This window comes from Miniopterus natalensis, chromosome 1, assembly GCF_054644295.1.
Source record: "Miniopterus natalensis isolate mMinNat1 chromosome 1, mMinNat1.hap1, whole genome shotgun sequence".
NCBI lineage: Eukaryota > Metazoa > Chordata > Mammalia > Chiroptera > Miniopteridae > Miniopterus > Miniopterus natalensis.
This window is the reverse complement of record NC_142081.1, coordinates 98,887,623-98,915,463: the sequence shown is the minus strand read 5'-3', so window position 1 is coordinate 98,915,463 and position 27,841 is coordinate 98,887,623. Positions and strand designations below refer to the sequence as shown.

Genomic DNA, 27,841 nt, shown 5'->3' with positions numbered 1-27,841 from the left:
ATACAGTATTCCTTTATATGGATATACCTCATTTTTTTACCCACTTACCAGTTGATGGCCATTTGGATTGTTTCTAGCTTTTGACTATTTTGGATCATGGTACTGTGAAGGTTTGTGTACAAATCTGTGTGGACATTTGTTTTCATTTCTCTTGAGTAGATTCCTAGGAGTAGAGTCTCTGGGTCATATGCTAAGTTATATTTAACTTTTCAAGAAACTACCAGTAAAACTATTTACAGATAACATTATCTTGTATATAGAAAATCATAGTGAATCCATCAGTAAATTAACTAATAAATTAGTTCAGCAAGAATCAGTATCAGTATATAAAAGTCATTTGGTACTTCTGTGTACTTGTAGTGAACAATCTGAGACTGATATTAAGAAAATTTCATTTATAATAGCATCAAAAAGAATAAAATACTTAGGAATAAATACCTCAATTTGTTATATGCCTTTGGACAGGTCCCAGTTTTCGACAGTTTTTTGTCCAGCTTTATAGTTGCCAAAAGGGAAAGAGGATTTGGTGACTTCCTCAAACCAATCAACATCATCATGCCATTGATCCTGGTATAGCTTAGCTGCCAGTTTTATTCTCTGGGATTACATAAGACTGTTTCCCTTACCTGCTCAGCCAGATGTGGAATAGCAGCAGGTGACCCAGTCTGGGGGTAGCGGTCATTCAACATGAGCACTGCAATGGACATGGATTTCCCCCCATAGCTCATTAGGAATCATTTATGTTGATCCAGAATTATTTATACTTTTATTTTCTGTTTAACTGATAAAATGTAACATCATTATAAAAATATTTGTATTACTTTGTATCAGCTAAAAAGATTAAAATACTGCTTTGTGTAATGAGACTCTAGAAACATTGGTCACTACTGAATTTTCTTCCACTTAGTAATACAGTAAATACACAGTTATTGATTATTTAAAATATAAGAGACATGGTGAGTGAATCCCAGATGAAACAGATATAGATTTTATCTTCAAGGGGCTTATAGATTAGTGCAAGTGATACAATGTGAACATGAAAAATAGAAGTGGGAAATGCTGGATGCTATTAAAGAATTACAGATGTGTGCTATAGAAGTTCAGTAGGCTAATCGAATTTTCCCTGAGTGATTTTTTTCAGTTATTACCCATTATGTATTTCCGTCACCTAGTCCTTCCTGCTTACTACATTCCCTTCCTAGTACCTTTATACTGTTTGTCACCCATTTAGTCTTGTCATGTTGATAACATATGATTCCACATGTACTTTTCTTACTTATAATCATCTCGTTCATATCAGCCTGGGACGCGGGTAGGGAGGCTAAGTGACTTGCCCAGTTTTACATTATTAGGAAGTGGCAAAGTCAAGTTTTGAACATAAGGTCTTTGTACCTAAAATCTTAGTCTAGTATAATCTGTTGCCTCTCATTACAAACTCCCTCTCTTCTCCAGCCAGCAGATAGTTGGGAAAAGTTAGCTTGGTGAGTCAGGTTAGACTTGGAGGCAGCTTCGTGTGTTTTTGGACAGGCACAGAAATGAGGCAGCAAAGAAAGACTGTGTTCAGGCCACTCTTTGAGCCATTTCTCTCTAAGGGTTTTAGTGACTTTAAATTTTACAAAAATCAGAGGATCCCCATTTCCAATTGCTGCTTACGCATTTCTCTTGTGGATGCTGGATCGTACTTTAGACACAGCATGTTCAAAACTAGATTCACCATCTCTCCCTCAGTTTGTTGTCTCTTTCTCTGTTAATGACACCTCTAACCACCCATTCTCCCACACTGGAAACCTGGGAGTCCTGGACTGCTTGTTGACCTTCGCCCCAACATCTAACCCTGTCATTGACACTCCTCATAGGGTTGTTTGTGGGAATAAACTAACAGTGTATGAAAAAGAATAGCTCTGAGTGAGAGGCATTTGTGCCCTTTCAGGTAGCACACCTGTTGAGGTATAAGGGGTAAGAATGAGTCCTTAGTGGCCATTCATACTTGACACTTGTATCCGTGAAGTGCGAACTTGTATCTGAACTGTGATAGTTTTACTTTTTTAAAAAATGTATCTTTATTGTTAAAGTATTACAAATGCCCCCCCCCCCATTGACCCTGTCCGCCCGGCATCTGCTCCCCTCCCTCCCCAGACCTTCCCCATACTATTTTCTTACATTCTGGTAGCACCCCACGCTCTTAAAATTCCACAGAAGGAGAGGAAAAGGAACTAGAGAAAGAGAATAACTGATTTGCCCTGGGTGACATAATTAGTAAGTGGCACAGCCAGGATTAGAACTCCTATTTGGCTAAATCCAGAGACCTCTTAAACTAAAAACCAAGCTTGGTTTTAACACTTTAGCACTTAGTCTGTGTGACCTCAGATGAGCAAGGTTGGTCTCAGCATATAAAGTAGAGATATGTGATAGTACCTGTTTCTAGAGTTGTTGAAAGAATTGACAGTCCGTAAAAGCTCTAGCGTGCTGTGTAGAAAGTGTCCAGTTAGTGGTGGCAGTTGGGTGACTCTCTCCCCTTCTTCACCTGTCTAGAGACTTCAGGTTGTTCTTCCTCCGCCTTTGCCCTTAGAGAATCTGTTCTCTTTGGCATATTATTTAGGCTACCTCGCTTTAGAGTTCCTTGAAGTTCACAGACATTTCCAAGGGGTTGTTGCTATACCATTTCATTGAAAACTAGGTTGAGAATTTTCATGTTTTCCTCTCTGCTTCTCCTACTAATTTACCCATTAAGGTTATGGCACAGTTCTAATGAACTCCTTTAGTTAAAAATTGTGAGATTAAACGTATGCTTTTTAGCCCCAATGTGAAGGAGATGCTAGGTTTAATATTAGGAATAAACTTGTAACATCAGAAGTGTCCACAGGACTGCCTCAGAAGGTAATAAAGTTACCCACAACTATAGGTGTGCAGAGCTTTTGACTAGCAGGGCTTTGGCTTTCCACTGCTCCATCTATCCATCCCTTTTAATATACACTGTGGTGAGAACTGTAACAAACAGATAAGCTATCTACGTATTGTATTTTTGTGGCTTCAGAATTTTTGATTCACAATTTTAAACTGTTGTAGTTAAATGAATTGATAAGATAGCAAATTAACTGTAACTTAGCGAAGTGAGGAAGGTTGTCAGTACAGGAAGGTTGTCTCTGTATATTGCCAATACAGAGAGCAGAGTTTAATATTAGACCAAAGTTGAAAATGTGCCTCTTGAATCCCTGCAGAACTGAAGACAGACCTCTGCAGTGAGGTCACGATAGCCTGGGACACCTATGTTGAGTGTAACTAGGCTCGTGTGTACTGCACACATCATTCCACATTCTGATAAAGTAGAAAATATTGAGGTTTTATCATATATGAGACTTTTACATGCAAAGGTTGACAGATGCTGTATGCTGCTTTTGGGATTAAAGAAAATTACTTGGGCACTGCTGTGTCCTTCTGTGAGATGTTTTACTCTCAACTTTCACCCTCCCTGTCCCTTGCCTACAACAATTATAGTGACCAGAAAGTCTGCTTGCTCAACAGTGATGTGTCTTGAATAGTGCCCATTAGTTTTCGGTAGTTCCCCCTGGCCTGCATGTCAGCCTTCAGTTTAATGGCCTTTTTTATGTTTATTCATTTTATTTTATTTCCCATCGTGGTTTTGTTTATTTCTTTTTTGTTTTTTGTTTTTTCTGTTCTCCTTTTTAAAACCGTCGTGGTTTGCCCTTCATATTCCCCAATGTTTGCACATGACAAGATGTTGCCATCCCAACATTACCTCCCACTTCACTGACCAGTGCCACTACTGACCATCTAGCACCAGCCACAACGGGACCACTGCCTTCAGCTCCTCGGGATGTCGTGGCCTCTCTGGTCTCTACCCGCTTCATCAAACTGACGTGGCGGACACCTGCATCAGATCCTCATGGAGACAATCTTACCTACTCTGTCTTCTATGCCAAGGAGGGGATTGCTAGGTAAGTGCCCATGTGTCTGAAGCCTGTTGGCTACATCTTGATCCCCCCAGCCCAGTCGTGCTCACCCGGGCTCTTTGTTGTGCAGGATCTGGACCAATTTTCAGTCCAGAAAATATGATCACTGAGATGCATCTTTCCTAATGTTAGGCCATTATAAATAAATTCCCAAACAGACTGAAGTCTTGGTATTCTTTCCTGCCTCTCTGGGATGACTTGGAGAGAGGGTAGATAGAGCTATTGAGGTTGAAGTATTAAAATGTAACGAGAGCTACCCTTTTTTCTTAAGATTCAGTCAGCACAGCCTAATAAGATATGGCTTATTTACAACTTTCAGATTCTAGAAATTAAGGTAGACCTAACTTATTAAAGTAATCTGAAAGAACATTTACCTGCACCTTTATGTTTATGTGGACTGCTGAACTTCAGGGAGTCTCCTTGATGACACAAGAGTAGTTAGATATTAATTTCCCTAAAAACAACACGTTCGTTAAGTTCCTCTCCATCTCTACCCTTTTCAGGACCTCACAATGCCTCTCCATTGCTTATAGGTTATCCAGAATCCCCAGGCTGCTTTACTCCACAGTCTAGCTGTATTCTATCTGTCCATGCTTCTTTTCTTTACCTCCCAGTTGAACTCACTTTCTAATGACACTAGTCTAGTTCTTATCACTGTGTAGCCTTTTTCCCAATCTAGTCTCTTCATTCACATCCCCCTTTCCCCTTTCTCAGCTGAAGCTAAATTCAGTTCATCCTTCTGGGCCCATGATCCCTCACAAAGCTTTCTCTACCCTTTTCTCTTACATATGTGTTTGTACCACTCATACTGGCACTTAGTTATGATAGCACATCATCTTGTGCTGCCATTAGTTACTCTTCTGTTATTTTATGTGCATTAGTGTTGTTTTCCCAGCCTAATTATAAACTCTTTGGGAGGAACCATGCCATATGCTAACTTTGTGTTCCTAACATTGCTGAATGGATTCTTTCATTGTGCTGTTACTTCACCCCAGAATAAGAAAGCTAAAATGTCTGTTTTGGTTAGGGCCCTAACACATGAAATAAAGTTTGTATTTCTCTTAGGGTGCTGACACTTGATATATTTTGTCTTTAATACCACACTGGCAAGTTTAGCAGGTATAGGAACCTTAATCAAGTGAAAACCCCTTGATTTAACACTCTTGAGCAGCTCAAGTGACATAATTGAGCCAGATAGATGGAGCCACTCATAGGGTAATGTTTGTCTGAACATTGCACTGGATGTTTTGGGAATTACAAAGATAAGAAAACATAGTTCTTAACATAGAAAGGCAAGACATTACTACCAAACAGCATCTATGTTAAAAAGCCTCCAACTGGCTTTCAAATCTCATTGCAAATTCATAGGATTTCACAGGAGGAAGAAAGCATTAGCCCCTCAGAACAGCAAGCTTGCTTACACTACAGGACCTTCACCCTGTTCCTCCTACTAAAAGTGTACTTTCCTCACAAATAACTGTGTTTGGCTCTTGTCTGTCAGTCACCCTCAGATAACACCTGCTCAAGCTTCCATGAACCCACCCAGCTTAACCTCTCAGTCTTTTCACACTATGCTGCACTAGAGCCACCTTGTTTCTAAGCCAGTTATTAAATTTTCAGGAAACTTTGTAAACCTGATGACATGGCTTGGTAGCTTAAAATTGGACATGATGGGAGTATTTGCAGTGACAAGTGCTACAAACCAGAGCTGACTGTTAAACATTGACCAGAACACCACTGCTATCACTTCACCCTGTTTTATTTCTTTGCTTTTGTTTTGGAACATGTAACACTCTGAAATTTTCTTTTTTTTATTAATGTATTGATTGTGTTCAATACAGTGTCACCAGCACCTAGAACAGAGCCTGGCATGTAGTAGCACTAAATAAGTACTTGTTAAGAGAATAAATCTCAGTCTGTGGAGAAATAATAACCAAGAGATTATTGAAATAATTAACTCCATTTGGTGGAAAGAAAAAAAGTTCTCTGTCTTGTATCATGTATAACAACAAATTACAGATGGATCAAGAGATATTTTTAAAACTGATAAATGTATCAAAAAATATAGAAGTTATTTTTATTGTTATATAACTGTGTAAAATTCCATATGATAAAACATCATAAACAAAGTCAAACTATCAAGTCATAAGGTGGGAAAATCTAATATTTGTAAAAGATTGTATTGATGTTCAATCTGTATAAAGAGCTCCTACAATCATAAGTAAAAGACATATCCCAAGAGAAATGGTACAAGTAGATGCTGATTGACAAAGTTAGTGGAAAGCTTGTTAAAGTTAATGGTTTTCACTGTCACTGCCAATCTTGGAAATACAAAATAATAAGTTATTTTTCATCTATAAGGCTGGCAAAAATTTTAAGTTGATAATATCTAGTGTTCAGCAAGTTAAATGCTGGGAAGAAATCCACTCTAGATTCCTGGTGACAGTATAAATTAGAGTAGCCTTTGAAGAAGGTGATTTGGCAGAATTTTGCATCTTCTTAACGCACATACCCTTCACCCCAATGATTACACTTCTAGGTGTCTATCCTATTGATATACAGACATACATATGCGTAGGGCACTCTTTTAAAATGTTTATTATAGCATTGTTCCTAAGAATGAAAAAAGGAAACTGTAGATGTCTTACATAGAGGAATGGGCACATAATTAGTATGTGTATATCCATATGAAGTGTGATGCAGGAATTTTAAAAGTGACTTGTATGTATATATTTTGATGTGTATGTAAGTACCTACAGCTGTGATTTTTAACCAGGGACACTTGTGCCCCCTGCCTCCTAGGAGACATTTAGCAATGTCTGGCTACATTTTTGGTTATCATAACTGAGATTGGAGGATATGCTTACTGGCATCTAGTGAATGGAAGCCAGAGATCCTGATAAACATCCTACAGTGTGCAGGATGACTCCCTACAACAAACAGTTCTCTTGCCCCCCAATCTCAGTAGTGTTGAGGTTGAGAGAACCTGGCTTGGGGAGATCTGGTAAGATACAGGCCAACACATGCCACAGTTAGGTCTCTGGGTAGGACAGGTTTTGAGGAGCAAGGAAAACTGGGACTTTTAATTTTTTTTTAACTATATATACTTTTGTTTTTAATGAAAATCTGTCACATTAAAAAAATTAAAATTATGTGTTGAAATAAGCAGGGATGATTAATAAGCGAAGTTGGAATTGAGAAAAAAAAATATAAGAGTTCAGTGGGTAGGGGATACAGTATAAAGGAAGAGAAGATGCAAGGAGGATCCAATTTAATTTGTGTGTGTGGTGTTTGAAGTATGGGAAACTAAGAAAGTCTAACTGGCCCAGAGTTTTGGGTAGGAATTAGTTAGAAATTATAATAAAGTGGAAGTTGGGAGCAAAGTGTTGGAGTGCCAGTAAGAATTTGGACATAATCAGTTATGAAGGACCATTTTAGACTCCTGAGCCAGTGTGCATGCACTGTGATTTTATTAAATAGCTTTTATTAGCAGTACTTTGAGAGTACCACATAAAACTAGAGGGGAGAAGAAATGGAGTCAGAAAAACAAAATATCAGTCTTCACGTGTGGTAGGTATGGCCTGGATGAAGATGACAGCAGGAGTAGACAGAATAAGTCTGCAAATTTTTGAAAGGCAGATTCTTGGAGACTAATATGTTTTGTCACTTCATTACTTTATGATTTCTGAATAGAAGCAGTGAAGGAGTATAAAAACAAGTAAAAATACTAGGTGCTGGTTACTTGTTTTTTAAAGAAATTTTATTTAACCTTTATAAACCTAAATTTTCTCATTAAAAAGTAACTTTTCTTCACAGACTTATAAGCCTGCTTCCTACATTTGAAAATTCAACCACTAGGTGGCACTATGTGCCTTGGTCATGAGCTAAAAAATTCTGTTGAGTTCCTGAGTTTCAAAGGGTCCTTGCTCTGCCTTTTCAGCTAAGAAATGTTTGCCCTTTTTTAAGTGACTTTAATGTAAACAGCAGTACTTTTCTGATATTAGCTACTAAATGGAGAATGTAGAGTAAGTTATTCCAGAAATGAGTAGCATTTTGGAGCTGGACAAAGCCTTTAGGTATCTGTTAGTCTCGTCCAGGAGTTGGCAAACTATGGATCCTGGGCTAAATCAGACTTGTTATTTTTAAGGCCCAGGAACTAAGCATAGTTTTTACATTGTCAAATGGTTTCGTTGTAATAGGTTATATAAGTAACTACATATTTTCCATTTTGCCTCTTGGCCTATAAATGTTTAAGAAATATTTGGCCCTTTAAAAAATAGTCTGTCACCCTGATCTCATTTTTTTCATTTCATACATGAATAAACTGAGGCCCACAAAGAATTAGTGACTTACCCACGGTCCCCTAGCAAGCTAGCAGTGTTGCCAGAACTAGAACTGGAGCTCCTAACTTCTAGCCCAATACTGTCTTAATATGAAGTATACCTTGTTCTTTCTGTTTGACTCTTAGCTAACATTTTCTAATCTAAGTCCCATTGTAACCTTACATGTTTATGAGAATTGTTCTTTATAACTCTCCCTCTGTCTTGTCCTGAAATTTTTTACTCGGCAGACACTTGGTTCTGGGGCCTCAGACCCATCTAGTGTTAGAAACCTTTTCAGGTGCTGGGTATTTCATCCTAGAGACTATAACTGTTGCTGACTTTTTTAATTATAATGCTTCTATTAAAACTTGTTCTAGGTTTTTAGTTCCCTTCACTCATTTCTCCCATTTTTTCCCCTTCACATAGAACAAAGATATACATAATATCATTACTATATAGGATTTACATATCAGAAGGCAAGTTTCCATTCGTTCACTTGGCACACATTTGTGATGCTGCTTCTGCGTATGAGCATCTGCTAAGTGCTTCTGTGGAATGTGAGCACGCATGAGATACTCTTTCACTTCAGTTTAAAGTAAAGTAGCATTCCCATCTTTCTCAGAGAGAACTTGTTCAAACTTTTAAGTGCAGAGAGCACAACAGACCTAATCTGTGCTCTCACTTGAAGCTTTTAGTTTAGTTCAGCAGTTTTCAACTGGTGTGCCACAAGAACTTTTAAAACATGCGATACCTGACTATTTAGTCAGGGGCACTGACCTCTTTTACCTTAATTGTCAAATAAAAAATGACAACAGCCAACACAACAGTAGCCATCTGGTGTGAATGAATCAAAATTATACCTATTTTTGGTCAGACCAGCAAAAAATATTTATTTTGGTGTGCCACAGGATTTTATTAATTCGTTTATGTGTGCCATGAGATAAAAAAGATTGAAAATTGCTAGATTAGTGAGATGTAAAATACATCTTCTTTTTAGACAGCAATCATTTGTGATCAAACCAAGTGTCAGAAACCTCAAATGAAAAAATCAGTTGCCATCTTCCTTCCAAATCTTGTGAATTAGAGTTTTAGCTGAAGAGAAAATACTATCTATAAATACCTCAAACATCTCTGAGCAGTAAATTTTGTTACCATAGTACTCTTTTCAATATACCTGATTATAGAAAAACAACCTCTGTAAATATGATGTGGGTATTATTTGTTTTAATTAAGAGAAGGGAGTTTAAAGAACAATAGAAAACTATTGAAAAACAGTTAAGTCTCTAAAATGATTGTAAATGTTCATTTACAGTCAGACAAATTGAGATATGGTCATGAAGAACTAAACAAATTTTAATCAGTAATTTCAGGGAAAATTATCAATATTTTAAAGTAAGAATTGTAATTCAATGTACTAGGTAATTTCAAATACTTTCTTCCACAGAGTAGTTTTGGGCCCTTTTATTACTCTCTCAAGATAGATACAGATCTTTCCTCACATGATTGGCAATATTTGAAGGCTAGTTCTTCGTCGAAAACAAGTAAATTCTTTAAATTATTTGTTGAAAACTCTTGCGTAATATGATTTGTTGTTTGTTATAGTAAGTACAGTAGATTGAGCATAATTATAGACCCAAATGTGGACACAAAGACCCCCAAGATTGAGTCTGGACACTACCTTCTTTTAGAGAACCTAGAAAATTATGTTTATCTTTTCATCTCATGACACTAGACTGCTAGATTCATTTGTACTATTTGTGATAAGATTTGTCAAACATTTCAAATCATTTTGAAAAAATCATTCAAAAAGAGTATTCTCTTTAAAAAATAAATTACAAAAACCAGTGTCATGATTAGTCTATTTTATAGATTAAGTTACTGTTAGGTTTCATTAAATTTTTAATGTTTTCCTCCTGATTTTAAAAGTAATCATCTCTACGTTTCCTTGTATTGAGAGTCTGTTATCAAAAATACGTACAGCATCCCTTGATATTTTCTGTGAAAATAGGGTCATACCTATAATCACCATCTGTCTCCCTGAGAATCGCCCCTTAAAATTCAGTGATTTCTGAAGCCTACAAAAATTGATGACCAGCTGCCCCATTTGAAATGGCATTGAGAAGATCCTGTCTGTGTCTTCTCTGCAAAGAAGTTGTGGTTATAACCAGGGATATCAGTAATATTTAAACAAGAACATCAGTAAGTTGTCAGACATGATGGCATTGCTCTTTGTAAGTTTCCTTTTTCTGCTCTGCACTGTTCCATACCCAAAAGTTTCCTTTATTGAGAGTTAATTTGACTTAAATTGATAAGATTTTGATGTGGTGTGGTATCTGTAGGCATTGCAATGAAAATGAAACTGCACATTTTAGAAATATTCCTAATCAATGCTTTTTCTTTCTGAATCCCTCTTTTTCCAAAGGGAACGTGTTGAGAATACCAGTCACCCAGGAGAAATGCAAGTAACCATTCAAAATCTAATGCCAGCGACTGTGTATATCTTCAGAGTGATGGCTCATAACAAGCATGGCTCTGGAGAGAGTTCAGCTCCTCTTCGAGTAGAAACACAGCCTGAAGGTAAGCCTTCCACCTGTCTGTCAGCCCCGTTGTAGGTAGACCTATTTGAAGGTCTACCTATGTGTAGCCTTTAACACCATAGTAGTGTAAAAGATAATAACAGTTCCTTGCCTTTAAGGATCTTATGAATTAGGAGAGATAAAATTAATCCACATCAAACAGCAAATAGTGTAAGACAATATAATTCTGATACATTTTCAAGTTTTATTGAGTCTTCAAGACCTAGCTCAAATGCCTTCTAGAATCTTTTTTCTGATCTTGTCTAATATTGTATCTTTACATTTCTAAGGTACATCATCACTTTCTTCCTTGAATTCTGATTATGAATATATCTCACTTTTTCTAAGATTTTTTTATTGCTTTTTAGGGGGAGAGGAAGGGAGAGAGAGAGAGAGAGAGAGAGAGAGAGAGAGAGAGAGAGAGAGAGAGAAAGAAACATCAATGAGTGAAACATTGATCAGCTGCCTCCTCTGCACACCCCCTACCGGGGATCGATCCCACAACCCAGGCATGTGCCCTTCTCAGGAATCAAACCAGCAACCTTTTGGTGCACGGGACACCTGAACACATGAGCCACACCAGCCAGGGCTATATCTTATTTATTTTATGGCAAAGACAGAGACTTTGTCAACTTTATATTTCCCGGTGTCTAATGTAGTACCTTACACATGAAGTAGGTATGTAATATTTGTTATAACCTGGATTATCTTTATGTATACCACACTCTTTGGAATCTCCTTAAGGCTTTATTTTGCATCTATAGTCCTTTGTGTTAAATACTGTTACATCCCATTACCTTTCTTAAGATTTTCTGCAACTGAAATGAGTGTCAGGTTGATTTATTTTATAAATGTCTTATATGTCTTAGTTTTTATTGTAAACTATAGGCCTGAAATTGTAAGAAGTAAATTATAATTAATGCTTTCCCATAAGGCTTGCTTCTACACTTTTCCCTTCTCTTAACATAAGCCACTGTTTTTCATCATAGCCGTCTCCAGTTTTCTTTTACTGTTAACTGCACTAGTTTTTGAAGTGAACAAACTTCCAGTAACAAAGATTTTACTTCACCTATGGGTAACATAGCTACAAAACATTTGTGGAAGCTACTGACCAGGGAACTAAACAGATTTAATGAATTTGCCAGTAAAACTATGGAAATAATTCAGAGACTTTACGTGGTCTGATAGGTGGAATAAGTAAGTCCAGAAGCTATGGAACTTCACTTCCTAATGCTGTAGCGGATCATTTCCTCATCCACTGTTTATTGAGCACCCCCATTAAAGGCACTACACAGGTATTAGAGGTGCAGGGGGTGCGCAAGACAGGAAGTCTCTTCTTAAAAATGAGCAGTTGGGATCGGAGGCCACTGATCACTTGAGTGATAGAGCTTGAAGACCAGGAGTCTAACCCAGGCAAGAACAAGAGGGCCATCAGAGCAGCAGGTTGATTTAAGGGAATAACGTGTTTTCATTAAAGGGAAAGGATGCTGGATTCTATAGTTACTGTGTTCAGATAAGAGCAGGAACAGTCTATTAATAGATTTCAAGCTCAATTTTCCTCCACGAACTTTTATGAAAGGTGCTGGGATACCAGACAAGGAACAGTTACTGTAAAGTTAGGTATATCAAGGCAGGTTCCTAGGAAAAAATGAGTGTTGGCCTTGAAGCATTGGACTTAGAGCAAGCATTCTTGGGGAAGAAAACTGCATGACCCAAATTCCCAAAATAGGATCAAACTACACGTGCAAGGTGAGTCATGATGAAAATAAAGGAAAAGACCACTGGATCAGATTCAGTGTAAGAGTTCCACCCTGGAGCTGTGAACCTTCTGAAAATACATAAAAATATTTGTGTGTCTGTACACTGTCACATTTTCCTTGGGAAAGAGCCTGTGGCTTTTATTATCATTTCAGAACTTACGAGTCAAACTGTTGAGAACCATTGGACTAAAAGGGTCATTGTCAGTTTAGAGATGAAAGAAAAGGTGTTAGCGACAGTAGATTTATTCAGTACCTACCATGTGCCAGTCACTGATACGAATATGGGTCAAGATGTGAAGATCGATTTGACTTCTGTCCACAAGAAGCTTACAGTCTGGTACCAGAGACAGACAAGCAAACTGGCAGAAGTGTGATATGCTGTCATTACAGTCATTTGATCAAGGAGTTTGATTAAAAGAAAGTCCTTTAAATGACTACAGATGGGAGAGACGATAGATTCTGGTGAGGGTGTTTTAGGGATGGAAAGTGACTGTAACATGCTTTGGCTAAAGAGAAGGCTTTAGTGGAGAGCGATTTGCATTTCACCTGGAGGTACTCAGCCTATGTGGCTCATCAGTGCTGGATTAGCCCTTGGAAAATATTTTACATATTTAGCTTCACAAACCAACTTAATTTTTTTCCATTTATTATGTCGCTGTACAGCTGAAATGAAAGAATTTATTAGCACCTTTTTTGGGGATCATATTTGCCTATGTTTAGGTTAGCCAATTAATGTATTGAAAGTTCTTTCATGGGAATTTGGGGACTATTGTTTTCCTTCCCCTTTAATAAGTTAGAGGAAAATTTTCCATGTCAGCGGGAGTGTTACAAATCCCACCTGTCAGGCTGCACAAAATATGCTCTTAATATTAAGTGGAAAAGCATGACTCATGACTAAAAAAGTAAACAACTGTCAGAATAACCGTATTCAGGTTTCTCTACTTTGATAGCAAAACTAATCTTAAGCTGTGGTGCTGTTATTTAAGAAAGCCAGTTAGTTTTACACTTTTTCAGTTTTTTTCCCTTTCCTTATATCTGATGGGTGTCTGTTACAGAAACACTAGCACCAGAGAAATTGTTTTCAAATACAGTGTCAAGCAAAGAGTAGGCATTTGCAGCCACCCAGGATTTGTATAGAAACTAAGGCTGGAACCTGTCAGTAAGACAAAAAGAATATTGTAAAAATGTATGTGAGACGTTGTAGGAGTTTAAGCTGGACAGTCAATCAGTCAACCAATTACTGAGTCTCCCAGTCACATACTTCCTGAGGGGGTTATAATAATCTCCTAACTGATCTTCTTGAGTCCATGTTTTAGAATCAGAAAGTGCTCAATTCATGGCTCTAACACTCAGTTACTTCCCATCACTTGGGAATGGTTAACTTCTCAGCCTCATCTGTGAATAGGGATAATAATACCCATCTCACTTGGATTAGCACAAAGATTAGATAGATATGATTTAAATACATGTAAAGCACTCAGTTGCTGAACTGACTGCAAGCAGTCAGTTTTGTTTTCTTACCACTTTTCTTCCATGCATGTGCTTCTATATTCTTTCAAAACATATATCAGATCCTGTCATGTCATGATCCTGCGCATAATTTTTCAGTAATTGTCTAACACCTACAAGAAATAATCCAAAGTCCATGGCAGGGCATTATCCAGCTCTTGTCATCCTCTTCAGCAGCATTCTCTCTCCCACATCTACTCTCTGTTTCAGCCTGAACCACATAACACTGTTTTCTCACATGTTGGTCCCCATTTACTGGAATAATTTTCCCCTTGGTATCTGAGAAAACTATTCATTTTTCTTGCTCCGCAGAAGTTGTCACCAGTCTTTCCCTTTCTTACCCCCACCCTCCCAAAGCAGAGGGTGTTCTCTCTTTCTATTTTTGTTACATTTGCTACTTAACTGTTGGTAGTTATGACATTTGTAACTATTTGTATAGCTGACTTCCCTCTAGACTGTGAGTTCTTTGTGGACAGAGACTGTCCATGACTGCATCCCCACTACTTGGTAAAAGGAGGCTCTCTTTTTGTGATGGTAACTTTATATGTGCTGCTATCCCACTGCCAAACAGCGTTTATAAGCTAAAAGAAGAATTCTGTGGTGGTCTTTTTTTTTCTTTTAATAAATTTGAGATTCTTTACAGATAAAATTTGGTCTTAATTTAAATTATCAAAAGAGAAATTTGTTTAATTATATAGTATCCTAAAACCACTTCAGTTAAGTCAATTGTTTTCTTAGTTTATTGTTTTTAAAAAATGGCCATTATGACATGATTACTGAGAATGGTTATTGAGGAGTACAGGAAATTTCACTTATATCTTGCTGTCTTGAAATTTTTTTTCTAGTTCAGCTCCCTGGCCCAGCACCTAACATCCGCGCATATGCCACTTCCCCTACTTCCATCACTGTCACCTGGGAAACACCATTGTCTGGCAATGGGGAAATTCAGAATTACAAATTGTACTACATGGAAAAAGGGACTGACAAAGAACAGGTATAATATAAAGCCATTTTTCTTTTTTTTTAATTTATTTTTCAATTACACTTGACATTACTAGTTTCAAGTGTACAACATCGTGATTAGACATTTATATACCTTACAAAGTGGTAACCCTGCTAAGTCTGGTACCCATCTGACACCATACATGGTGATGTTATGAAGCCAGTTTTTCAATCCATTGATTGGAATAATAGAGTTCAACTGTATTTTCAAAACTTCAATACTTGTTAGTCTAGAAATATGAGATAAAAAAGAGGTATAGGAAATGAAAAGTTGACAGATTGTATTTCTTTGTGCCCAGGTTTATTCTATAGATTGTACCAGCAAGGATAACTAGACACCAAGCAATATTTCTCAGTAAATTGGCAGTGTTTATGATTAATCCTCTTTGACAAATAACATTCTGTATAAAGGATAAAAATCAGTATTGTGTCAAATATAGAATTTGTATAGTTCATTCTTTTTTGTAACATTTCTTTTGGTGTGAGTTGTATAAAGTAAATTGTTTTTATTTTACTCAAGGATGTTGATGTTTCAAGTCATTCCCATACCATTAATGGGTTGAAAAAATACACAGAGTATAGTTTCCGAGTGGTGGCCTACAATAAACATGGTCCTGGAGTCTCCACACAAGATGTTGCTGTTCAAACATCATCAGATGGTCAGTCTTTCTTCCTTTGGAACAAAATACTCTGCTTGGGGGCACTGGGGGCATAGTAGTAAGGTCATGGGCTTTGATGTCAAGAAGATCCTGTTCAAATCCCAGTACTTGTTTTTCATAGTGTGACTTTGGTCAAATCACTTAACATGTGTGAGTCTGTTTCCTTAATGTAAAATGTAAAGAATACCAACTTCATTGGGTTGCTGAAAGATATAGTGAGAGATCATAGAACATGGTAGTGCCTAGTACCAAATAGCTTCTCAGTGTGTTTATTCTTAGTAGGGGCTTTTGTATAAGTAAATATTGTTGCTTGTTCATAACACAGACTATGCAAGGGCTGTGACGCTAGCCTTGCTCTACTTAGCAATCACATTGGCATGCCAAGTAGGTCTTTATAATTCCTCAATGTTTAGGACAGTTTCATTTCTCACCTGTAGCTGAATTTCCAAGGTAAGTTATATATGTGCATATACCCATTACCTAGAGCAGTATTTTTCAAACTACAGCTTGCTAAAGAGATTGAGTAGGTCAAGAACCAGTATTTAAAAATACATACTTTTACAATAGAACAGAAAATAACAGCATGTATTGTACTTAGTAATTGTATATATTATTTCCTGAAACTCACCTAACTCCAATGTGTTACAAAATTATTTTTCTAAAAAATGCATGTATATGTATATACCCCTTATATATACACATGCATGCTTTAAAAGCTATAGTTTGACTCCTTTAAGCAAATGTCAAACATAACGTCAGCAACAACAGAGCTGACTGACATCATGTATGTCCTGATATGAGACATTGAGAAAGACACAATGCCTATTTCCCCTATATTGTATCCCTGTGAAAAATATTTAACTTGAATCTGATCATGATGAAACAATTAGACATATCCAAATTGTGGGGAATTCTGCAAAAAATAAAATGAACTTGCCTGTATTCTTAAAGAATTAGTCTCATGAAAGAAAAAAGGTTAGGGACTCATTCTAGAATCTAGATTAAAGAAAACACATGAAATAATATAAAACAGATATGATCTTTTACTGGCTCCTGGATCTAGCAGTAAAAATAAGTAAATAAAGGACACTATTGATACATTTACTTGATGTTAAATAGGTATATTAGGCAATATTAAATATTAGATGTGTTATTAGGTATATTAGATAATATTTTGTGTTAAGATTAAATTTTCTGAAAGTGATCATTGTATTATAGTTATGTTGGAGAATATCTTTGAACTTAGGAGATACATACTGTAGTATTTAGTAGCGAAGTATCATGGTGACTGCAGCTGTCTCTCAGATGACTTGGAAACCATCTGTAGGTAGATAAATATGTGTTGTAAATATAGTGAAAATTAGAGCAGATGTGGCAGAACATTAATAATTGGTGAATTCAGGAAAAGAATACAGGGTGTCCCCAAAAATTTATACACACTTTTAACCCATTATTAATTCCAATGGATTAGACCTGAGAAGAAAGAAACATCAATTGAACTATCAGCTGTTAAAGTGTGTATACATTTTTTTGGGACACCCTCATATATGGTGTTCATTGTATTATTCTTGAATTTTTATTGTGTTCTCTGTGCTTAACATTTTTCAAGATAAATTGGTAAAAATAAATACAAACTGTAGTTTGGTTAGCCAGCTATATAAACCAATTGCTCAAGACTTTGGGGAAAAGTTGAGGGGGCTTTAAAATCTACACGAGCTAATTTTAAGTGCGGTAAGTGAGTTGGCATGTCGATTACAGTGCCCATCAGGGAACTGAATGTGTCTGCGCATGGTGGTTAAGGGCAGCACTTGGGAGTAGATACATTTTGGTTCCTGTGCTATCTGAAATAATTACTGTGGACAAGAGATTTGAACCTCATCTATAAAGTGGGAATAATAATGGAAACCCCTGTGTGGAATTATTATAAGGATTAAGTCCCTGCCATGCAAGAGCACAGAGAACTCTTAGCTGTGATGATGATGAAGACAGCAGCAACTATGTTGAGTGCCTCTGCAACTAAGTCAGAGGTTCTTAACAGGAAGATCATTAGAACCATTCATGGACTTCTTTCAAAGCACTGGTGCCTAAGTCCTACTCCACACCCTTTGAGGGTTGAGGCCTGATGTACTTTGTACAAGATACAACATTGAGCAAGAAATAGTCTCTGTCCTTAGAAGCCTATAGCACAGTAGGCACTTAGTTGTATACCTGGTCACCAAATGTCAGAGAAAGGGCAAGAGAAGATCCCATAGACGGACTAGGAGAGAAGAGCTAAAGTCAGCATCTGTGAGCAGAGAAGAAACCCAATAGGATTACTTGAATTCTCTGTGCTTGCTTTAGTTACTACAAAGGAATGCTGGAGGGTGTGTGGACCATAGACTTGGAGATACCCCTGTCTTATTTTCTAATATGTGAGAAACTGAAGTTATGCTACTGTCTACTTAAGCAACAGGCCCAAACTTCTCACATCTAAATGAGTGTTTCCTGCTATACAGGCCTCTTGGGAAGCCAGATGGTCACTTCACTGAAGCTGTCATTGCCTAAATAACTCTTTGCTTTACTTGGGAACTGCCTTCCAAACCAGTTTTGGAGCTCCACTAGAAAGACAAGCTCACCGATTTATGTCCATCCCATTTTGGACTTACAGTGACATTGCCCACTTCATTCACTTGCCATATTCATTAGACTTGTTTCCAGAAAAATTTGTGGCTCTTGGTGATAAGGCTATCTTATCACCAGGAATGGTCAAAATAATATGTTGAAGGTTCAGAATGTATCTGGGGTCTACAAAAGTCAGTCACATCCTTGAAATAATTATCTGACTTCCCAAAGGTACAACCTGACTTGGGTATGGGTGCATATATATGAAGGTGTTTCATTTTTTTAAATGAATCAAACATGACCACACCTTACCCACACACTACTGTCAACACGAGGGCACTGACAGCTGCATTTAGACCTTCAGGTTGCATAGTCAGCATTTGAGATGTGCAATTGTTTGAAGTCCTGCCAAGAAGAGTCAAATGATGGTGACTGAAAAAATTTTATTTATTTTTTTGTCTGTCCAGTTCCCAGTGCTGCTCCTCAGAATCTGTCCTTAGAAGTAAGAAATTCAAAGGTAAAACTTTATTACCGTTGCTCATTTTTACTGGTATATTATTAAGACTCAGAAGGGCTTATAGAGAGGGAGATTCTTTATCAAAACAATCATTATCAGGAAATAAGGTGACCTAGCTATTGCACTTGCAAGTAAAGCTGGGCTTAGAAACCAACTTCAGTTTATTCTGTTTAACTTTACTGCCTTTCTCTGATGCCAAAATTACTTCGACCTTTCTGCAAATTTATTGGTATTATGTAAATCATTACTTTCTTGATCTTAACGTCCAGAACCTTGGTGATTAGGTATAAGGAAGGAAGTTGTTTATGATACCATAGTCCCTTCATCCTGTGAGATGAGCCCAGTGTGAATATGCCTGATGGTTACAGATGCTAAAACCATCCCTCCTAGCCATGCTCACTATACACTTAAGGCATGTACACCTCTCGAAAGGTCCAGAGCCCCTTCTGGGCTACATAAACTGAGTTGTTCAGTCCTTTCAGAAAGTACTGTTGGACTCCTTTTCCTTAAAAAAACAACCAGCTGTTAATTATTGATCCCCCTTTAGAAGAGTTTTAGACAGAAATCACCTAAGTTCAGCTGTTCCACAATTGAGATAGGAAGAGAACCTTACACCTAACAATAGTTTACTTTCTAATTCATGTGCCTATGACCTTAGTTTTCGTCTGAAAACTTTTTTGAAACTTTTGCCCAGTGTCTTCATTCTGGCAAAACATCCAGGAGATCAAGGGCCCAGTGTATACTGCCCACAAATATAACCTCTCACTTTGACCATTGGGGGTTTAAAATTAAAAAGTAGTTTTGAGTGATTTATATTAAATAACTTAATAAAACTAATCACCTTACTGCCTTTATGTTCCTTCTCTTTACACAGAATTCAGGGTAATAGTACATAAAACAGGACTAAGCTTTTGACATATTTTTGTCTTTCCCCTCTAAACTTATTCTTTCCAGAGTATTATGATTCACTGGCAGCCACCTCCTCCAGCCACACAAAATGGGCAGATTACTGGCTACAAGATTCGCTACCGAAAGGCCTCCCGAAAGAGTGATGTCACTGAGACCTTGGTGCCTGGGACACAGCTCTCTCAGCTGATTGAAGGTGAGCTGCTCTGCACATAGGCAAAGCTGGGTGATGGTATCTGTCTCAGACACCGAACTATGCTAGCCTAATTACCGCTTGGAGCTGTTGACTTGCACAAAGTAAAAATGGCTCAAAAGAATTTGTAAAACTTTGATGAAAATTAATGGAAAACACTCTTACAAGTTCTGCCATATCTGAATGATGAGATTGAGTTTTATTTCCTTGTGTTTTTCTGTATTCTTTGTTTATATATCTATATAGATAGATATATTGCTTTTTTGTAATCTGAAATAAAAGTTAAAGCAAGCTATATACAAAGAACTTGCTCATTCTAGTTGTTAGCAGAGTGTACAAAATGGTTTTTATAACGCTGACACCACTCGTGTGTATGTGTCCTGAAACAATATTTGTGAATAGCTATAGCAGTGCAATAGTCATTCTTGCTACTAGGGACACAATAAAGTTTTAGAAAATTCTGTGAGGGATAGCTTCTCTTCTGTGGTTTTTCCTTTATGTGCGTCAGAGCAGGTGGCATAGCTGAATCCATCTCTAGTATGGATTTCCCCTACAGATGACACAGAAACACCCCCTTCCTTCCTCAGTAGAAGAAATTGATTTGGCTTAGCAAGGGCAGGTTGGCTTTGCAGGAGAACCATGGGAGGGAGATGAAGTGCTTTTTGTTCTTCGGATATTTGGGTCTGTGCCTACAAAGAAAAGAGACAGATGCCCTTAAGAAACCCTTTTGGGGTTTCTAGCAGAGCTGGTAGACAAAAACTATAAAAATTGGAGGTATTGTCATTGTTATCCAAGCCCTGAGAATTAATTTATCACCCTTGGGGAACTCTAAGCGTTCCATACATTGCTTCCCTCCTGGGTAGACATTGAAAGGCTAAGAGGAGCTTGACATCAACCACTTGCCTATGCCCCAGGGGCCGGGTTCTTCATAGAACCGAGATCTGGGGTCAAAAATGTAATGAGTCTTCCCTTCTTTATGAGTTTCTAAATATTGAGACAGCCAATGACAGTGAAACAGTGTACTATAGTAATCTAGGAAGATTTTCTCCTTACCCCTTATCTCATAGATGGGACTGACTCCTTTCAAAACAGGAGAAGGTGACTTGTCTCCACAGGGCCAGTCTTCTCCTTTCTGTAGAGTAAACATTGCTGCTGTGAGTGCTGCTGAGAAACCTCATTAAAGAAGCATTACTGTAAAATTGCTCACAGATGTTCTTAAAAACCAGTTTCTGGTTTTACTTCAAATACAGTTAAGTAACATTTCCCACCTGTAAGGCTTTTATTTTGAATATTTAACAGCAGATATTTACAGTATACCAGGTATTGTTCTTGTTGCTAACAACATAAAAATAGAAGACAGTCCTTGCCCATGAGAAGGCTATTCATTTTTTCAATGAAACATTTGCTATATAAGGAAAATACCATTTTCATGGTAAAAATAGATTTTTCTTTATCAAGAAAATTCTTGCATTTTAAAATCATATTTAGATTGATTCATTTGTTTAAGAGACTTTATTGAATTTTTATTGGCATGGGCTAGCACTGGGTGTAAAATAGTGAGCAAATTGGAGATCTTTGCTCTCTCAAAGCATTGGCTTGAAGCTTGATAAGCATTAGAGAATAATACGGATTACCAGGATCCTGTACTGAACAGTAACCATATGGTTAAGTTTTAGCCAGCAGTAATTGTCGTTTCTTCCTTTTGTACCACTTGTACCACTTAACATTTTCTGCCATATCTTTATAATATGATTTGTGTTCCTTAGTTTTGGTCTGTGAACTCCGTCGGTTACTTTGGGGAAGAGGAGCTCTTAACCTCTTTACATTTGGGTCTCTTGCACATGCTCACGTGCGCTCTCTCACTTGCTCACTTGCTTTCTTACGTTCTAACTCTCCCCAAAGGGAAGGGCATGATAATCTGGTTAAATTCTTTCAGAACCTCTGTTGAGCCATGTTTGCTAGTAGTCCTGATTGTTCCCTGTTAACAGTTGTAAATACATGTACAGCCACTCTGGCTCTTTCTGGTTCATGTTTGCAGGGAGGAGACAGGGAGGTAAAGTGACTTGGGCCCAGCCATTTTGCTAGTCCTTCTGTCTTGCTTCTTGCTTTCTTGTGGGCAAACATTCAGGATGGTCTGAAGAGAACAGAACCTCCCATCTCTCCTCTTACACCATGTGACAGGATTGATTAAGTAAGCCAGGGCTCATCCTGGCCAAGTTCTCTTTCAGTAGCTCTTTGTCTCGAATTCCTGTACTGTGTTGCTGACCAAAGATCTCAATATTTGGATATGTGGAGGTAGGATAGTTTTTCATAACCCTAATAAGACCTACCACAATGTCTAGTGTTTAAGTGCTCTAAAAATGCATGCATGTGAACTGTACGCTTAAAAATGTTTAAAATGGTAAATTGTATGTATATTTTAACACAATAAAAAAAAATAAAGAAAAAATGGATTCACAAATATATGAATAGCTGACCATATTATTGACTCTTGCTCTACTTTGTAGGGTAGACTTTTACTTTTTGAATCTTTGTTGCCTTTGATACATTGGTAAATCATGTACTTCATTAGCTGATAGTAAATATAAAAGGTTGTATAATAGAAAGGCTTTATCCCTTTTTTATATATTATGTATACTTATGGGCAGGTAGGCCGTGTTTGGTGTTTAAAGTTTTTTCTCTGTGGTTGTGGCGTGACTTAGAGAACAGAGGTAATATGGTAGGAGTTACATCTTGCATTCTTTTCTGATCTTCTGAGACCAGCTGATTTTGTTCATTTGTTATAACTTCCATTATCCTTGGCTTCTTTTTGGCCTTAGCTTCCTTAGTAACAAAATGAAGGGACTGCATTAAATGATCTCTAAAATGCCTTCAAGCTCTTTTTAAAAGATCTGTTATCTCCTGGGAGCTTTACTTATTTCTGTTTTCTTATATTATGTGGGCTTCAGCCTCTGCTTTAGAGGTGGGAGCTCCTTTGTGCTGTATTTATGTATTGCTTGCTTTGTATTAACTTTAACTAAAATTTTATCAAAGTAGTAGCTATATACTGAGTTGGTGGATGAGATACTTGCTTTAATGAGATTGTTAATCTTTTGTTTTTCTAAAGCTGTTGTTTCAACTTGTCTGTTTTGTCATTTGGGTCTCAGGTCTGGATCGGGGGACTGAATATAATTTTCGAGTGGCTGCTCTAACAGTAAATGGCACAGGCCCGGCTACTGACTGGCTGTCTACTGAAACTTTTGAAAGTGACTTAGATGGTAAGAACAATTGGCAGGATTGGCACAAGCAAGGTACTAACTGTAGTCAAGTGAGTTTAACTGGAAAGCCATAGATTTGGGGTGTACATTGCTTTAATCTGTGAACTTTAATGTATTATACTACTGTCATTCCTGTAACGCAGCAAGTTTCCTGGTCCCCATTTCCTCCCTTCCCCCCCCCCCCCCCCCCCCCCCCAGTGGCTTTTAGAGAACTGTCTCTTTAAGCAGAACCAGAACCAATGAAAAGGTACAGGCACCTTATGTCTGTTTTTCACCAAGGCCATGAAGTGTATAGATGATCTAAGTTGAAGCTGAGCCACATGAGTCTTGTCTGTATTTCATTAGTTTCCCTTCCCTTCGTCCTAGGCACCTTGCCCTTTTTCTCACTTGTTTATTCAGTCCATGTGGGGGGGTGTATGCACCTTTATCAGAGACAGGTGCTGTACTTGGGAAACAAAAGGCCCTGGGTCCTATTCTAATTCTTGGTTTACTAATTTTTAAATTAAGATAGCAATTTATGCCTTGAAAGATACTGTAAAGTGCCATCTTTTAAGCCTCTTGGTCTCCCACCATTTAAATCAATTTGTGGCTCTAAAGCTTCATATATTCTGACTTACCGTATTACTTAGGGGAGTACATAATTAATACTATTGCTGTAATGTGATACTTGATTACCAGTTGAGAACAGGCTTCTAATTAGTTGGCGTTTCTGCCTGGTAAGTTTGGGAATCAGCTGTGGGAACGAGAAGAATGGGTAACTATTGAAAGTCAATTTATTTGTTTTTCTCTATTGGACAGAGGTTCTTGGATCGCTTTGTCTTCCCTTCCAAATTAATATTGCAGTGTTTAGTATTTCAAGCTGTTTGGGTTTTGTTTTCCTTCTTAGAATGCAGTAAAACCGTGGCCCATACTTTACTATATATACGTATTCTCTTTGAATTCTTGGGCATAATGGAAAAAACTTAGCTCCAAATAATTTGGCATGAGATTGAACACCATTCCCCAAGGGTGGTGAAATATTCCAAAGGAAGATGGATCTCATCTTGCTCTTATAATTTCCTCCGCAGAAACTCGTGTTCCTGAAGTACCTAGTTCTCTTCATGTCCGCCCACTTGTCACCAGCATCGTAGTAAGCTGGACTCCTCCAGAGAACCAGAACATTGTGGTCAGGGGTTATGCCATTGGTTATGGCATTGGCAGCCCACATGCACAGACCATCAAAGTGGACTATAAACAGCGCTATTACACCATCGAAAATCTGGGTGTGTATGCTAAGTAAAGGAAGTAATTGCACATGTGATTGCTTTCTTTTTACCTTTTTATTGTGTGATAATTTTGTTTTTATAGAAAACTGAAAAATAGAACAAAGGATTTCTGTTAATCATTCACTCAGATTCCCCAAAGGTTAACATTTTACCACATGTGCTTTATCATTCTCTGTCTTCCTATATGTACTTTTTTTCCCTCTGAACCATTTGAGATTAAGTGCAGATATGATACCTCTCTACCCACTAGTACTTTAATGTGCATTTCCTGAAAACAAAGACATTTTCTAACATAGCCACAGTACAATTACCAAAATAAGAAAATTAACACTGACACAGTATCTATAGACTTTATGCATATTTTACTGGCTGTCGCATAAACGTCCTTTATGATAAAACATTGTCCAGGATCCCATGTTGCTAAAGACTGCGCAGAAAATCAACTAAACATGATCCCAAATATTAGAAATCATAGAATTTTGAAATAATTGAAATTGTTTAGAGTGCTGAGGAAGAGAAATGGGGTGTAACTAGAGAGGCTAATCCAGTTTTAAAGGGATGAGCCCTTGAAAATGAATAGGCAGCCTAGCTGGGCGTGGCTCAGCGGTTGAGCATAGATCTAGGATCTAGGAGATCTCGGTTCAATTCCCAGTCAGGACATATGCTCGGGTTTCGGGCTCGATCTCCAGCAGGGGGCATGCAGGAGGCAGCCGATCAATGACTCATCATTGATGTTTCCATCTCTCTCTCCCCTTCTCCCTCTTCCTTCCTCTCTCTGAAATAAATAAAAATATATTTAAAAATAAAATAAAATAATAAAAAAATGAATAGGCATTGTCTAGGTAAAGAAGAAGGGTGGCCTGTCCCCAATCTAGGGAACCGCTGCACAAGTGAAGGCCCAGTATTAGGAGGCACACAGTGCTCACTGAACTGAGAGATGGAGCATGCAGATCAAGGCAGAGTGGTGAGAGGCAAGTGTGTATAATCAACAAGACTTGATCATTTGCATAACAGTGGAGGAGGGAGAAGAGAGGTCTTAATAACACCCAGGTTTCTGACTTGAGCAGCAGGGAGCATAGAAGTGCTATTTATGAGCTAGGGGACACTGGGGCAGATCTGAAGTGGCAGAAGAAAGAGATTTGAGACATCTAAGTAGAGATGCCAGACAGTTTAATCTGGAGGTTTGGTGATCAGAAGGTCTGGACTAGAAATAGGTATTACATTTGATGGCACATACATGATAACCCAAGCTAAGGAAATGACTAAAAGCACATAGAGAGTGAAGAGTGGGAATAGAATGGGGGCTTAAAAATGTGTATCATGGTTGCTCTGCCTCTATCCCCAATCTCAGTAAAGGACTTTCACCATCTATCATGTTACCCAAACTATCCATCACCTTTTCCTTTTTCCTCACCAGTCAAGGACTAAGTCTTGTTGATTCCATTTGTTGTCAATTCTTTCTGCCACTGGAAGACCAGGTTCCCGTTTGTATGACTCTCAAGAGCGGGCCACCAAGCAAAGTAGCTATTTTAAGCTTTTGAAGTAATGCAGACCATTTGAACTGTGACCACTTTGGGAAACTGTCCAACTGCCAGAAGTGAGCGGTATGGGTCAGCTCACCACTCTGCAGCACCAGTGGGGCCCAAGTTTTCATTTTGGACTCTGGACTTTTGAAATACCCATCACTTCCAAGCCAGTTGTAATTCGGGGCCATATCTTATTCTACCAAGAAGTCTGCATGAGGGCTAGATGAGGTTTGGAGTGCCCCACCCCCCCCCCCAAGAGTTAAGGACATTCAGCAATTACTGAGTTAACAGTTATCTCCTACTTCTCTACCTTGGCTGTTCCAGTCATTGTCCTTGTGCTTCTGAGAAGGAAAGGGGTTTGTTTAATTTCAAACTTTATCTGTGGGCTTTCAACAGGTGAAAATTCTATTTACTCATTCTAATGCAAGCCCCACACTATACAATAACATCACTAAACCATCAATTAGTTGAGGCCAAGAGAGAATTCAAGCACAGCCATACTCCTAGTACTAACTCCAGGAAGTTGATCCCAGACAGTTTTTCTACACAATAGTATCCCCTTATTCACTGTTTCTTGGTTTCAGTTACCCACAATAACCAAGGCCTGAAAATATTAAGTCAAGAATTTCAGAAATAAACAATTTATAGTATTAAATTGCACACCCTTTTGACTGGTGTGATGAAATCTCTCCCTCGAGGGACCTATCCACACAATATGCTGCCTGCTCATTAGTCACTTAGCCGTCTCAGTCGTCAGTTTGGTTATCAGAGACAGACCCCATTTACATAGCACTTATTACAGTATGTTATAGTTGTTCTACTTTATCGGTTATTGTTATCTCTTACTGTGCCTAATTTATAAATTAAACTTTATCATAGGTATGTATGCATAGGAAAAAACATAGTACATGTAGCGTTTGGTACTATCTTTGATTTCAGGCATCCACTGGGGCTCTTGGAATGTATCCCCTCTGGGGCCTGCTGTACTGTGTACATGGTCATCGCACATTTCCCACACCACAAAATATTCTCACATAAAATATTTTTAAATCTTCCCTCCTGATTTCCTCTGCAGTTAAGATCATGCACAGTCACCCATGAATTTTTTAAACTCTGTAGTGAGAATTTTTTTTAAGTATTTTGACTTATTTCCTTCAGATCCCAGCTCTCACTATGTGATTACCTTAAAAGCATTCAACAATGTGGGTGAAGGCATCCCCCTGTATGAGAGTGCTGTGACCAGACCTCACACAGGTAAGGTATACTGTCCATCTCTGGTCTTCAGCTTTTTTTCCATCAGCTTAAGTAGAATGTTGGCATGAAGCCTGCCACCTAGATATCAGTGGGAGGAAAAGTATATGGCAGCTTAGGGCACAGGCTTCAAATAGGAATATGGGCTTTCGGTATGCAATGTTCTGTTAATTCCTGTTTTACTTTTTAGAAACTATTAACAATCCTGTCATGTAAACAATTCTATGTAAATATGTAACACATTTTTTTAATGTGCTGGGATCTAGAAAGCATAGTTGTGAGAGAATTAAAAGTGATTCTTCATCTTTTGGTTTTTGTGGATTATAACTAAAGTGAGTCAAAAAATGAAAAGATCTCCATATCTCTGGAGGGATTATATAGGTTACTGATGATAGCAATAAATGTATATGATTGATAAATCCAAAATTTTCTTCACTAGTCACCTGAGTTGGTTGGGAAAGTATTTTTGTATGTGCTTTTCATAAGCTTTATATAAAGAGTATAAAGTCAGATATACTATCCACTT

The 27,841-nt window shown here is 37.8% G+C and overlaps 1 protein-coding gene across 5 annotated transcripts in view; it reads left to right on the top strand.

Annotated features, from left to right (window-relative positions):
• The window catches only part of NEO1 (neogenin 1), a 275,123-nt gene that overhangs the window by 209,857 nt on the left and 37,425 nt on the right, over positions 1–27,841 (top strand). For 3 of the 5 annotated variants that reach the window (XM_016201537.2, XM_016201547.2, XM_016201554.2), the window contains exons 8-16: positions 3,737–3,956; positions 10,716–10,870; positions 14,984–15,132; positions 15,661–15,799; positions 18,868–18,917; positions 19,872–20,019; positions 23,163–23,273; positions 24,341–24,535; positions 27,223–27,318. In XM_016201537.2, coding sequence (XP_016057023.2) covers positions 3,737–3,956; positions 10,716–10,870; positions 14,984–15,132; positions 15,661–15,799; positions 18,868–18,917; positions 19,872–20,019; positions 23,163–23,273; positions 24,341–24,535; positions 27,223–27,318 — 1,263 coding nt within the window. The remainder of the gene's footprint in view (positions 1–3,736; positions 3,957–10,715; positions 10,871–14,983; positions 15,133–15,660; positions 15,800–18,867; positions 18,918–19,871; positions 20,020–23,162; positions 23,274–24,340; positions 24,536–27,222; positions 27,319–27,841) is intronic. The other 2 variants (XM_016201544.2, XM_016201561.2) reach the window with 1 other exon arrangement.